The sequence below is a fragment of the Protopterus annectens genome, chromosome 9.part0 (assembly GCF_019279795.1).
Source record: "Protopterus annectens isolate FY-2018-M chromosome 9.part0, PAN1.0, whole genome shotgun sequence".
Taxonomy (NCBI): Eukaryota; Metazoa; Chordata; order Ceratodontiformes; family Protopteridae; genus Protopterus; species Protopterus annectens.
Window position 1 is genome coordinate 1,252,238,897 of NC_056743.1, and position 15,204 is coordinate 1,252,254,100.

Below are 15,204 nucleotides of genomic sequence, written 5' to 3' on the forward strand. Positions count from 1 at the left end.
TTATTCTTTTAAGAGTAGGGGCCGTCCATTCCATTTCTTCTGAGATAGACACTATGTTATTGTTTTTGATGAATATAGTAGCGTCTTCTAAGTCATTAAAGGTTCTCATCTCATTGGCAAAAAGTATTTTTATCTTGGCTGGAAAGGTCAGCTGTGCTTTAATGTTGTTTTGTTTCAACAGTTTTATTATTGGCCAGACTTTTTTTCCTTTGTTCTAGTATTCTGGAAGAATAATCATTGTCAAACCTCATCAGGCTTTAATTGTATTTTAAGAGTGATTTTCTCCAAGCAGATTTTAATATTAGTTCCTTGTCCAGAAATGAAAGACATTTTATAGCTATGGATCTAGGTGGAATATTTGTTGAGTTAGAAATGAGTTTCTACAGTGTTCTATGTGCCCTTTCAATTCCAAATGAAAGTCCCTCTTTCAAGTCTAAAAATTCAGGAATCCAGGTTGTTAAGAATGAAATAATGTCTTCTCCTTCAGTGTTTTCAGATAGACCAAAGATCCTTATGTTGTTTCTCCTTTCCCTGTTTTCTAAGTCATCTGTTTTGTTAAGCAGCCATGTATTCTGTTTAAGCAGAAATTCTTATTGGAATTCTTCCTCTTTGAATCTCCCTTAGATGTCATTTATTGAAGTCTCTATATTTGTTATTTTTGTATGGTGTTGCTGTAATAGTCCCTTAAGAGTATTGGTCTGTTTTTGAGAATTTAATTTGAGTTTTTTTAAGTCATTTTTAAAGCCATCCATCTTCAAAGATAGTTCCTGTAAGGTAGATGTCATGAATTGCAGTTCTTTTTCAAAGCAGTATTTGGATGAGAATTCCTTGAGTTGTTCATATTCAGTGACTCATTATATTTCCAAGTTATTTGACAGGAAAATGTTTGTATATCTCTACCGAAATTGATATTTATGTAGTTTTCTAGTTTATCTATAGATTTCTGACGTTTTAAACTTGAAAATAGTAACATTTTCCTATATTATTATACTAGTCTATGGATCTCTCAAAATTCACTGCTCTCAGTTGGCCATCTAGGCTCCACCCCCATCAGGGCTCACTCTTGAATGTACTCCTTAAACTATTCCCCACCAAATGAATATATAATGTTACTTTGTAGACTATAACAACAATGTGGTACAACCAATGGTAGTGAATTCCATACCAACACAGCTTTCAGTTTTATTTATTGTCTGAAAAGTGTGTCCCTCCATGATCCCAAAAAGGCACGATTGTAGGCTAGGAACTTCAGTTGCCAACTAGGTGGCCCAAGGAAGGTCAGTCCTCCCCTAAAGACTGGGAAGCAAAAGTAGTTTAGGTTATTACAAATGAAGTAACTATTAGGGCGACAATTGATGGAGTACATTGTCAAATCGCTTTTGTAGAACTGTACATACACGCACACATATATATATTTGAATGCACAAATATTATGGCAGGAACTGATTAAAAAAGTCTAGGAACAAAAATTATGGATGAAAACCCCTAATCTGAGATAACAGGAAGAGTTTGCTCATATGTATTACTGATCAAAACTGAATAGCTTGCATATTTTCCTCAATTCAGGTGCTGTGCAATCCTAGTGTCAAATGGTACTGATGCCATATGGGAAACTATTTATCTCCATTTCCATTTTGGATGATCTAAGTAAACCTATCATACAGTGGTTGAATCAAAGGCATCTCTGTTTGTGAAGATAAACTGGACTTCCCGTGCCAGCATAGCTAATATTATTTTGAAGTACTCACCATATTGTGTCAGCTGTAAAGGAGATCTATTAATTATATCAGATCAAGGCACTATCAAGTTTACTGTCAATACCTACTGAGTAGGTGTTTAGATTTTCCTGATGGAAAAACAGCTACACATTAACAGGAAGTCATATGTACCCGTGTCTTAATAGGAAGAGCAGAGAATGTGCATTATAAAGGCATGTGGCTAGTGTAATTAACCTGTTGATTTTGTTGATTACAACTGTGATAGTCTATGTATTTCTGCATTGTTTATACAAAAGGGTCAACATGATAGGCACAAAACGTTAACAAGAGATGTACTCATTTAACATAGCGAGACAGTTTTTAAAAAGCAATGGAGATTTTGCTTTCTCCATTGCTTTTTTCAAAACCGTCTTGCTATGTTAAATGGGTTTAACATAGCGAGACAGCTTTAAAAAAGCATTGTATATTCTCCGTTGCTTTTTTTAAAGCTGTCTCGCTATGTTAAACTCATTTAACATAGCGCAACAGTTTTTAAAAAGCAACGGAGATCTTGCTTTCTCCGTTGATTTTGCCCATAGCTCTGATGTACTGCGTAGGCATGCGCAGTACATCAGGACTGCCGCAGAATACCAGACAGCTGCGGAAGGGCAGTAAGGAGGCATTATACAATGCCATTATTTAAGAAAAGTAATTATTTTTTTTCTTAAATAATGTCATTGTATAATAGCAGTAACCCACTTCTGGGTGTGGGTAATGCTGGATTTACCCACGGTTCTCTTTGTTTGGCCACCAGGGCTTCGCCCTTGTGACTAAACCACACCAACCATGAGCAAAGCCAGCATTACCCACACCCAGGCGTGGGTTATTGCTATATTAATAACTGAAAATACAGCACACCGCAATCTGCTTATTTTCTTTGCCTCTGTTATATTTGGGAACAACATGATAAAGGAATTTTCAGGATGAGACTTTGTGTAATAGACTACAGATAACAATAAATAGTCTAAATTTGTCAAGGTAAATCAAAGTAAAGCATTTCTGTACAAGTGTGCTGTTTTTAAAAGTTCAGATTGTGAAAATATTAGAGAGGAATGCAAGACTTGATGCCAGAGCCGGATCCAGCACTAGGGGACCTAGGCAAACTAAGGCCAACTAGCATGGGGGGGGGGGGGCACTAGCTGGGAAGAGGGGCCCACTGGCAGGGGGCTGCCACAAAAATTTACATTTCTTTAAGAACACAGTCTGCGTGCATTACATTTCTTCTTTAAGACACACACTCACATCTGTCTGTACGAAGCACATGCATTCAAACTGAAACAGAGCAAGCATGCAGTTTGAGAAATAAAATGAGCATGAATCCTGTTATGCACAAACAGTAACAATGAACGGATCAGTCCCAAAATATTTTAGTGGAAAACTCTTTGTGTATGTGTAAACGTGTGTACATATACACTTGTACTCAATTCCTCATGGGTGTGTCCACCATCAAGCAAAACAATTCTGTTAAATATCCCCTTGTCATATAAACATTTATGTACCTTCATATATGGTTCTATATACCACAGGGCACACAGTCTGACATGCTGTGCCATTTCTGTACTGTATTTGATTTTTCATCACTCAGTTTACTGACAAACTGTGGGGCACACTTGACTTTCCTTTCCTGTCTGTGCCCCTTGCCTCAGCACACACACACATTGCTACCATATTGCAGGGTAATGTCTACAGCTATGTTGAGTGTTCTTGCCATACTGAAGACCCTGCCTTAATGTACCTGTTCTACTGCAGAGTTATTCCTCTCTATGCCTAAATGCACTCTATGCACCAATGAAATGGACAAAGTAATTAACTTATGCAGGGTGCAGTGAATCCTGCTTCTGTCAGTCTAGAGGATATGTCTGGAATGCAAGGAAACTGACTTCTGTGCCTGTATCCAAGCTTCTTCTTAGCAAAGGTCATTCATCTATTCCTCTCAAATGACTCACATTTTTAGACAGGTGCTAATTGCACTTTCATATACTCATCTGAACATGTAAGATACCACACAACAGAATTAAGAATGGCAGGTTGGTTAACACATTCAGGGTTCAGGCTCAAGCCCTGTACCTTCAATACAGGACCTTAGAGGCTGAATCCTCTACACCAAATACCAAACTGTACTGTTGAGTTTTAGTGCATTTTCAAAGAATGTTGAGTTTATTTTCATTTAAAAACAATGCTAAGCTTCTATGCTTTTTCGAAGACTGTCAAGCTTTCATGCTTTTTCAAGGAATGTCGAGCTTCTGTGCATTTTCAAGAAATGTTGACTTTCTGTGCATTTTCATGGAATGTTGAGTTTTGGAGGCAAGCGAAGTTTACTGTTGCTCATGCTAAGTCTGTTTTCAGTGCGTAACTGTTTTTGTTTAGCAAATGGCCATCATAAATGTTTGTGCTATAAATTTTTAAAGCAGTATTATTAGCATGCCAAGTCACATACTTTCCTTTGGTGCAGAAGGCTGTTGGTTCTACTCGCATACCATGTAGATGGAGTGCTAATATTACAGCGCCCCCCTTTAAGGGGGCATGGGGTTGCTGCACTCCTGAGTATGTCCTTCTTTGGATGAGATGCCTAGTAACTATGAACCTGTTGCTGGTTTGACAGCCATTCCCATGCAGTATTACCAGCTTAACAGTTTTAAATGTAATGTGAGCAGCAGGCAATGAATTTGTAAGTGAAACACTGAAAAGTAAAGTTGTTTGCCAGAAGCAAACTCTTCATTAATTAATCTCTTTACTGTGGAATTATTCATATGACTTTTAGCTCTGTAGAGATTTGTGTGTATTGACTAACAGTGGTGGATTGCAATGAAAGATGTTTGATTGACCTTTTGTGATTGAAATGTTCTGTAATGGGTAGTTTTGCCCTTAATGGTTCACACATTTTGTTATATTACTTTCTATAAGAATGTTCAAAACTGCAAATTTAAAACATTCTAATAAGTGGTGCAGTATTATACAAGAAATACAATTTAACACAATCAGGATGGTGTGTAAAAGAATATGTGCATGTATGCATAATCAAAAAACGTGTTCAAGGAGCCTATGGTTTGGAAACAGCCCAAACATAAATGTAATCTGCTACTGGCCAAATGTGGGTTTCAATGCAGTTTTAATAAGTGTGAGTTTCAAGGGTAGAAAAAGCTTACCGTTCATGCCAAGTCTGCTCTTATTATGACACTGTATTGTGTTATTTAGCAAATGGCTATCAGTGTTTGCACTGTAAAATTTGAAATAAAAGTTTTAAATATCTCTGATCATTGAAGTAAAAAAGAAAATAGTCTGCAGAATGACAGGTTTGAACAGTGTTTATGGTAACTGGGGAGAAATAGTCAAGTAATGGGACACTGGAATGGCTGGGGGTGCTGCTGCTGTTGGGGGGCCTGGTCCATTTCTCTACCTAGGGCCCCACTTGACCATGATCTGGCTGTGGTACTGCATACAATAATGTGCTAAACTGTTGCAAAGCAAACAAACAGTGATAGCTTCAGCCCCTTGAGTAAATCGTAGCCATTAAATAAGAAGGTCCAAACAGTGCTAATCCCGAGTCAAGAAACAGAAAGAGGGATGAATCATATATTGATGCTGTGGACAATGCTAAATGGACTGAGGACACTGGTCAGTGTTTACTGAAAGCACTTTAATTCCATTATACTTAGGACACAGTGTATGCTTTTGTTCCTCACAAATCAAGATGAAACAGATTATGACTTTGGATATTAAACCACCTTATTTATCAGAGGCAGGTTCACTCTTCATCTGAGGACTGCTCTAGAAACATCTAACAGTACATTGCCATCATAAAGTATAGCTGAGATGCACATTGCATTCCAAATGTTCTAATTTTATTGTCTGCTTACTTATTGTACAGCTGAGCAAAAGAAAGTGTTGAAAAGAAAGTATATTGCATAAAGAAGTTCTTTTCAGCTGATTGTAACATGCTACAACATCTCACAACATGGCCCAGTGTTTTGTCGTCAAAGCAAAAATGGATACAAGGCCCGATTTCCATGCTGTCAACCAATTTTACAGGGAAATAAAATAATGTATTTGGGTTGCAGATGCAGCTAATGTAGAAATTGCCAACTCTTTTATGTCTACATTTATTTTGGTAATGTACTAATGCTGAAGCTGTATTCATCCTCAACCTATAGGGATTTTCCCATCTTTCATTAACACATGAAATCTTAGAGGCATGTCTGCAAAGTCCATTTGGACATTCAGCACTGCAGGATAAGTTCTGAATATGCTGTTGTAGGCTGTACACACTCAAACGTTTTCAGTCAAGGTCACCTATATCCTCAGGTGTTAATCTTATACCTCTTCTTTTACAAGACAGTTTTAACCATAAATGACCAGCTGGTAGACCTTGTACACTTAGGGTGACCCCTACAACCAGTGTTGCACAAACTGTATCTAATGGTTTTGATCTGATTCTGTACAAGCTTTATATTTTAATGTCCAGTTGGTTCTCAATAAGTGTAGCATTTTGCATAACCTAGTATATAATAATGACATCGTATTTATTAATGAAACCTGGATAGATTTTTAATTCTGACTGGATTTATTTGACATTAAGTTTTTCTGGTTTTTCAGTTTTTCATCATGCTAGGCCTGGCTGAATTGGGGTGAGTTGGCTTTTATCCATTGTGCATCTGTCTCACTTAACCATATTAAGGAAGGGTCCACTAATATCTTTGAATTTGCCCTGGGACTGGGACCTTTGTTTGGGTGTCTTATTATTTATCATTTTACTGATAATAACAGACTCTTTTTGCAGGAGTTTATAGATTTCTTTATCATCTCTGTCTTAAATAATCAGCTCTGGTTAGTAGAGTATAATTTTAATATAAGAATGGGTGATACTGCAGCTTTTGTTAAAGTTTCTTTCTATTGTAAGTGGTTTTGGTTTTAAACAGAAAATTTCCTTACACATTTGTACAGCCATACTTTTGATCTCATCTTTCAGCTGATATTCTTATTTTAAACCCATCAGCCCTATTATGTGGTCAGACCACTTGACTGTTATGTTTTCTGTTAATTTGTCTCATTATTTTGCCATGTTTCCTGCAGGATTCTACAAAGGGGTTCCCCAGAAAGCTTTATTTCTGCTCTTCCATAGTTTTCTAGAAACCCTCACTAGAGTTTTTAATGATCTTCTAGTTATGAGATAGCAGCATTATTTTTTAGTTTTGGCATTTTTTATATCTTAAACACCTTTATTAAATTACCACTTAAGATACAGGCAAACTTACAGTAACAAAAAAGAAAACAAGAAACTTCAAACACCTCGTCACTCTTCACCACTTGTAAAATAAAAAAAAAAATCGCTGCTGCTGCTTAAGGGCTGTCCTCATTAAAAAAACCAACCAAACAACCAAATCACCCACCCCCAGCAATGAAATCCAACCACTGGATAATTCAAATTGTATTTAATTCGATACAGACACAGTAAAAAACAGGTGATTGAGCGCAATAAATAAATAAAATAGTAGATTATTACGGTCGTCAATCTATTTTACTGTGTCATGTTTGATTTGAATTTCTTGATTTCTCGATTAAATGCAGTTTGAATTATCGGTTGGTTGGTTTCAGCTGAATAATTGGATTACAGCCCTTTGCATTCAATTCAGAGATTTAGCGGATAGCCAGTCATATTAACATTTTTCCATTTACATACATTATATGTCACACATCCTTATTTTCTTTGTAAGTATCATAAGTCCAGCATTACATAAACTGCTCAATTCCTGTCTTCCCTTAAACTTCACTCCTCCTGAACATTATTCAGCACGGCATTGCTCTCAGAGCCAGATGCAGCACTAGGTGACCTAGGCAGTTGCCTAAGGCCCGTTGGCTAGGGGGGGGGGGGGCTGCCATTGCATTTACTTTTTAATTAAAAAAAATAAATTTTTTTGTTTAAGGGTGTTTGTTCTTCTTTAAGAACGCCGTCTGTGTCTGTGCTTCCCTCCATGTATCAATGCACACACCTCTTGCTGTTACTGCTGCTTTCTACGTCCATGTGTGGAACTTAAACTTAACGAACATTCCTGTTTCATTTATGCCTGAACCTCCTGCTGTTGCTTTTTCTTTCCCATGTCCGCAAGCAGAATTTAATGTAGTGAATGAATGTTCCTGCTACCTGCCTCTTACTTCTGGACATGGAATGCTCCTGCTATTGCTTCTGACATAGAATTAAGGTAAGTTTGTGTGTGTGTGTGTGTGTGTGTGTGTGTGTGTGTGTGTGTGTGTGTGTGTGTGTGTGTGTGTGCGCGCACGTGTTATGTGTGTGTGTGTAATTCCCTAATTAGGGATAGCAGGTTATTAAATTTGCTTAGGCTTAGACCCTCTACCTTAGTTACAGAAGGCACCTCTACACCAACTACTAGAGGAACTGAGTTTCAGTGCATTTTCAAGGAATTGTGAGCTTCAAGGGAATAGAAGTTTATTGTTGCTCGTGTTAAGTCTGTTGTCAACATGGAACTCTTTTATTTAGCAAAAGGTCATCACTCTTTGTACTGTATAATTGGAAAGCAGTGTTAGTAGCACAACAGTTGTTTTTGATGCAGAAGGCTGTGGGTTTTACTACCAAACCATGAAGATGTATTGCTAATACTGTGTTGTACTTTAAGGGTGGATGTAGGGGTGCTGTAGTCCCGAGTGTGTCCTCCTTTGGATGAGATGTCTAGTAACTATAAACCTGTTGTCAGTTTGCTATCCTTTCCCTATTACAATATTACCAGATTACCATGTTTTAATGTAGCCTGGGCAATTTATACTTAAAGGGAAGCAGGCACTGAATTTGTAGATGAAACACTGAAATATAAAGTTGTTTGCTAGCAGCCACCTCTTCCTTAGTTACAGATCTCTGTAATATGGAGTTATTCATATGACTTTTACTTCTGCAGAGGTTGTGCATATTGACCGATATTGAGTGGCCTTTTATGGTTGAAATGTTCTGAAATAGGCAGTTTTGTCATTATTAGTTTCTATGTTTCATTTCATTGCTTACTCAAAGTAGTAGTGCTGTATTATACAAGGGATATAATTTAATACAATCAGGAAGACAAATCAAAGAACACATGCATATCTGCATGGTCCTAAAAATGTGTGCAAGGGCCCTATTGTTTGAAAACAGCCCAAAGGTACACTTTTATCTCCCACTGTCCAGATGCATTTTCTTTTAATGTGGGTTTCAGTGCCATTTCAATGAATGTAAGTTTCAAGGACAGAGAAGTTTGTTGCTAATGCCAAGTCTGTTTTCGTTGTGAGACCATATTGTTTTGTTTTGTTTAGCAAATGTCTGTCAGTGTTTGTGCTGTACAATTTGAAGTAAAGGTTTAAAATTAAATCCAAATATCTGTAATCATTGTAGAAGTAAAGAAAATAACATGCATTGTAACCAGTTTGAACAGTGTTTATGGTAACTGCGGAGAAATAGCCAAGTAATGGGACACCGGAATGGCTTGGTGGGGGCTGCTGAATGTAAGGGGCCCCAATTCATTACCCTACCTAAGGCCCCATTTAACTATAATCTGACTCTGCTTGATGTAGACAGTATCTTCAAACTCTATAAAGACTTGCTTGTTAAACCTGTGCTAGAATTAGAAAGAAGATTGATGCACATGTTTTGTACTTAAGCTTTTGACCCTTCAAGACCCTCTTACCCCTCCTGCACCCCAAAGCTTTGTCACCCTATGCGTAAAAGGTACCTACCTTCATATACCTATTCACAGGTCATTGCAAGCAGCCATCCTTTTTAGTTTACCTCCTTGCTCATGGGTCTATCTATTAAGCCTGGGACTTTTTGCAACAGTAATCACCTTTTTGCAAGACGAAAGGCATTCATATTTGACTAAAGATAATCAGGGCCTTGACATTTCTGCAAATTCAGAGTGAGACCAAGCCTGTAGATGAGAGTTGTGGTAAAGGTTAAGGCCTCCTTCTGTGTGGTCAACAAAAGCAAGAAAAAAAGATTTACTTTGGCAATCTAATGGGCACAATTTGCAGAAATGTTTTCTTTCTTTGAATAAGAGAAGTTTGTCAAGCCTAATTTTCCAGCTAGCAGCTTAGAAACAGATGACATCAAGCAAGTAACCCAGGATGCTGGGATACATGACAGTAGCCTTTCACATGATATGGCAGACTCCACACAAGAAAGATGCAGTGGAATCCGAGATGCTTGTGGGTTCAGCATTCCTATCTTTTATAGAAAGTAAATCCATTTCTACACCTACATTGCCAAAGACCTAAAATGCTGGGCCAAACAAAGCAGCCTCAACTTGAGGGTCCTCTTTAGTCAGGCAAGCCCCAGCCTGACAATTGCAACAAATGACTCAGGCATAGAATTCACTTAGAACCTAACATTTCAGGTGGAGAGGGATACTCCACAGAGGAAAAGCATATAAGTGTAAAAGAAGCGGTAGCCTTGATTCCGATACTCTGAGCCTTAAGCCAAACGAGGACACAAGTCACTCTGTACATAGTAACAGACAACACCAGAGTGACGTGGCATGTCTGCAAGCAAGAGGGGCACAAGGTCTTAGAACTGCTACATATTAGCAATGACAGCCTGGAAAATGGCACTGGAACACAAAATGTCTCTCAAGGCAGTGCACATACCCTTAAAAAGGATACTGTGGCAAGCCAACTATGCATTTTGAAGACAAACCTGCATAACTGGATGTTACATTGCGATTCTTCTTTAATTTAATGTACAGGTGGGTATCCCTCAAATAGGCCTGTTTGCATTATAAGACACAAACAGCTATGTCAGTTAGATTACAGCCATTACAAAGGAGCTTAGGCAACAGAATCTGTGTCCATAGACTGGAGAGATGCACTTATTTACACATTCTTTCTGATCCCCCTTCAGAATGTGAGAAGAGCCCAGGATGCTCTTGATAGAGCCCTCTTGGCACAGGCTGCACTGATTCTCCCTGGTCATGGAAGTGTCCGGGGGGAAGCATCATGCTCTGCCAACAGCGATGAACTTTCTACTACAGGGCAGAGGATCTCTAATACACCCCAGTCTGATAACACTGCAGCTCACTGCTTGAATAATTTCATGCTGATACCTTTTAGACCTCAGTACTTAGTAATAAATAATAGTAATACTCATTGTTAACCAGGGCAACCCTAGACATCAGTACTTAGTAATAAGTAATAATAATACTCATTGTTAACCAGGGCAACCTGGGAGCAATATTTGGTTAAGTGCCTTGCTCACTTTTACACAGTAAGCAAATTAGGACTGATAGAGTCAAACCTTGTACCACTGGAACTATTGCTCACAACCTTAACCCAGTGAGCCAATTGCCAACCTTAAGGGACATGCTTAACATTATTGGAGGGGCTAGGAAACTAACCACTAGAAAATTCTACATATACAAATGGTAGCAGTTTCCCAGTGGTGCCAAGATAAAGGACAGAACCTAAAGGTAGCAACTGTCCCTCTGCTCCTGTAGTAACTTGGTGAGCTGTCTGAGGCCGATTTGGCTTACATACAAAGGTTACCTGTCTGCCATTTCCATTTGACCCTGCCTCAGGCGCTTGAGAAGAGTAAAATAGTCTAAGGTGCAGAATTCTGTTCTTTTACTTAGACAAAGTTCAGCCTCTCTTCCCCCAGGAACCCATAACTGTCAGCTATCCCTGATTTTGCACAATGTCCCTGACTTTTCTGCATACTTTTGCCTCATCCCACATAAAATATTTGATTTTTTTGTAAATCACTGGGGATTACAGTTACTAAATAATGGTAGACATTAAAGTTTCAAACTTAGTGTTCAGAAAATACATATTGATGCAAAACCTGTTTTTGTTATCCTTTTAAGTGGGTTACAGTGATATTTAAAATTTCTCCTTCAATTGTACCTTTATTCTCCATTATTTGTTTACTCTGTCCATGATTCTTGAACAATGCAGTTAGTTTTGTCAGGACCTAAATTATATTTTAAAAACTTACCCCCAGGCCCCTTGTGAATCAGTTGCATTTAACCTAGACATCTACTCTGCTGATTGCCATCACCGTGACTAAGAGAGTATCTGAACTACAGGACTTGATGTGTAAAGAGCTGTTCTTAGTCTTCTTAAGTATGGGGTGAACTTAAGAACCAGACAGTCTTTCCTACCTAAAATAGTGACAGAATCCACCCTTAAAGGGGACATTCAGCTGTTAGTCTTATTCCCAGGCTGTCAAAATAATGGTGAGTGAATCCTGAATATCCTAGATATGTACAAACAACTCTAGTAGTATCCGCACAGAACTATGGAGTTTAGGGAAACAAACCATTTGCTCATTTCCTTTGCTGAAACTAAGGGAGAACTGGAGACCAAGAAAGCTGTATCTAAAAGACTTTCAGTGTATGCAGTTCTGTTACTTTTCTCAAGGGAAATGCCTGTCAGGCCCAGACATGCCTCACAGTACCAGATCCTCAACAACTACAGTGGCGTTCTTAAAAAGAGTGAGTATTCAAGCTATTTTGGAAGCCTCCAGTTGGACATTAGTTCACACATTCTCAAAACAGTACAGAGTGGACAGTGATAATAGGGCTAGAGTGGACTTTGCAATGTCACTTTTGCAGCGCATGCTGAACCCTGGCCACTCTTCTGAAGCAAGCACTTGGGAGTTGTATCAGTACAAGACTACTGCAGCAATGATATAAATGAAGAACATAGAACAGTATTGTTGGTGACTTGCCATAGAAGTAGGTGTTTGACTAGATTGCTACTGTAGTACTATTTGCCACTCAAGGCACTTTCCTGCTGAGCCTTTATGCTTTTTTGGACTGTAGTGGGGTACCCTTAACATCCTTGTACTTCATCCACCTTTCTCTGGGTTTTTAAAACCTTGCATCTGTTTGTCTCTTTCCTAGATCACTGAATAGTGTATTATATACCCCTTCCTGGCTTCATTCCTTTACTCTGTTTCTTTGCCTAAATCTTCACCTCTGGTGCCCTTGCCATGGGCTCTGGGCAGGAAAGCTCTTAACTGGAGTAGGTTGTTGTACATCTTGTACTGGTACACTTGGATGTACTGAGGCACAAGTGGGTAAGTCTCAGTAGTAAGGAATAATGCAATAGTTATCTATTTAAGCACACTATACTAGTGAGACTAACCTGGTCAACAATGTGTAAGTAGATAATTAAATAAGTAATGAATGTATGGTAAGTTGCCTTCATAATTGTTCTTTTCACCAGCTTGAATAATGAATAATTACTGCTGTTTAATGTCTTCTGTTATGGTGGTCAGCGTTGTCTTTATTTATTGTTACATATTAAGGTGTCCTTAGTTCTTTATTGACCCAATTTTTAGAAGGGACTGAATGTACTGTGCTACATTTGTCTCCTACACGGCTGTTCTTATTTTGTTATATTGTATACGAACATACAGCAGTTTTGATGGGATAACTAAAGAAGCTGTCTTCAATCGGTGTACATATTATGTTGTCACTATTCTAGCTCTTCTCCATGGTTTTCTACTGTAAATAATGTGTCTATCCTAGTATGTCTTTTGGTTGTAATTGGACCTTTTCCTCAGATCTACACAGAAAAAGGATGCAAAGACTAGTTTAGCTTATTCAGGAAAAGCAATGTAGTAAAATGAATTGATATGTAAATTACTAATCAGTTTCAAAGAAGCAGGTAAACCTTAGAACACCCATTGATGTATGTGCCTGTTAGGGGTCTATATTAGAACATCAAAAGTTTAATGGTTCGAATCACTAAAGGTCGACCTTTAATGATCAAACCATTAAAATTTCGAATGTTCACAAAAAATAAATTAAAAAAAAAAGAAAGAAAATTTAAAGGGTGTAGGCAGGAGGGCAACCCCCCCCCCCACCTCCCGCTACTTCAATGTAGTGCGGTCTCGGAGTTGGTATATTTAAGTAAATGGAAATCTCCCTTTATGGAGATTTCCTTTTACTTGTTCATTGTTCTGCACTTTCGCTATTCTCGTGTCGATAATGTCGGATTCAACATTGTCGGCTTTTGAGAATATCATAGGTAACAGTCTGTTAGTGTTATAAGATCCAAAATGGCCTACAGCTGACTAAAACTGCTGTCAAGGTACAAGTACCAAACAGTTTTGATTTGAAAGCTTTACTGATCTTTACCATATTATTTATCTTTTCCTTTTACAGGGTTGGCTACATCTTGAATGTAACACGAGAGATCGATAACTTTTACCCTGAGCATTTTGAATATTTTAATATACGTGTCTATGATGAGGAAACCACAGATCTGCTGCAACACTGGAAAGACGCCTATAACTTTATTTCCAGAGCTAAGTAAGTGAAAGCCTCCCTGTGCAGCACATCTAGCTCTCAGCAAGCATATTGCTTTAGTATTTCCTGTAAAATGCATGTGGCTATATTTTAAAATGAGTAAATTGCATCAGTGTAATGTACTGTTTTATGTTAAAAGTTATTTTTTTGTGCTGATGAAGAAATTTGTTTCTACTCTCTGAGCAGATCTTGGGATTAGTAATCTTTTTTGATCACTTTATGTTGCCTGTTTGACACTTCTGAGCATTACCTTCTGTCACAAAATGGAGCTAAATAAGAAAAATACTACTAAGGTGTATGCATAAGGGCTGTGCTTAATTACAAAACAATGCAGTTATGTAAAATATCAGTATATTGTTGTGGAAAATTATTACTTATAAAACTAATATTTTTATGTACTGCATGGTTAATGATGTTACAGTGTGGTTGGTAGAAGATCTAGGCTATTACAGTCTCTCTAAGAAGATAATCCTTTTTTCTATAAAGATACTATATTTAAGATTTATTATGATGATGATGTGGACTGCACATATGAAATCAACAATGTCAAAACAACGACAACAAAAATCAGCCCTAGTACTGCAGACCCAGGAACAAGTGTTAAAATAGGTCCTTCCAGATGGCAGGTCTGGGAGTTCAACATCATGAGTCCTGGCATTTGGAGCTGTTCGGTGCGATCATTTCAGCCATACGGTCCATGATACTATGATTGTAATCCATAATTTATAATGTAATGCTTTTTTACTTTTGTCAGCCTTTTTATTTTTGTGGGGCATTCACTGTTGGTTGTACTTAGGAATAAACTGTGAAGTTTATGTAAATGTATTTATTTATTTATTTACATTAGTTAACCGGGTAGTGTTCAACTGGGTTGAAAAAAAAAAAAAAACGTTTTCAGCGGAGACCCAGGGGAAAAAAACTCCACAACAAAAAGAACATTATTAAGGTACAAGCAGTAAACTTAGTTTAAGTAGTACATTCCTAACAATATGTAAATGAGCTTAACAAAAATATTATAGCAACATATAACAGAAATACAATATAAACATGCATGTTTCAGGCATACAGGATTACTATTTTTTTTTACAATATATATGAGGTACGCATGTCATGTAGCTTTACAAGGTGAGTCACTTCTGAAAGACCAAAATTGGTCATGTAGT

The 15,204-nt window shown here is 37.7% G+C and overlaps 1 protein-coding gene across 1 annotated transcript in view; it reads left to right on the forward strand.

The window, feature by feature from the left end:
* Nucleotides 1–15,204, forward strand: part of LOC122811974 (protein phosphatase Slingshot homolog 3-like) — a 1,030,454-nt gene that overhangs the window by 798,773 nt on the left and 216,477 nt on the right. Inside the window, exon 11 of the mRNA XM_044084176.1 lies at nucleotides 13,898–14,044. Within this exon, the coding sequence (XP_043940111.1) occupies nucleotides 13,898–14,044 (147 nt within the window). The remainder of the gene's footprint in view (nucleotides 1–13,897; nucleotides 14,045–15,204) is intronic.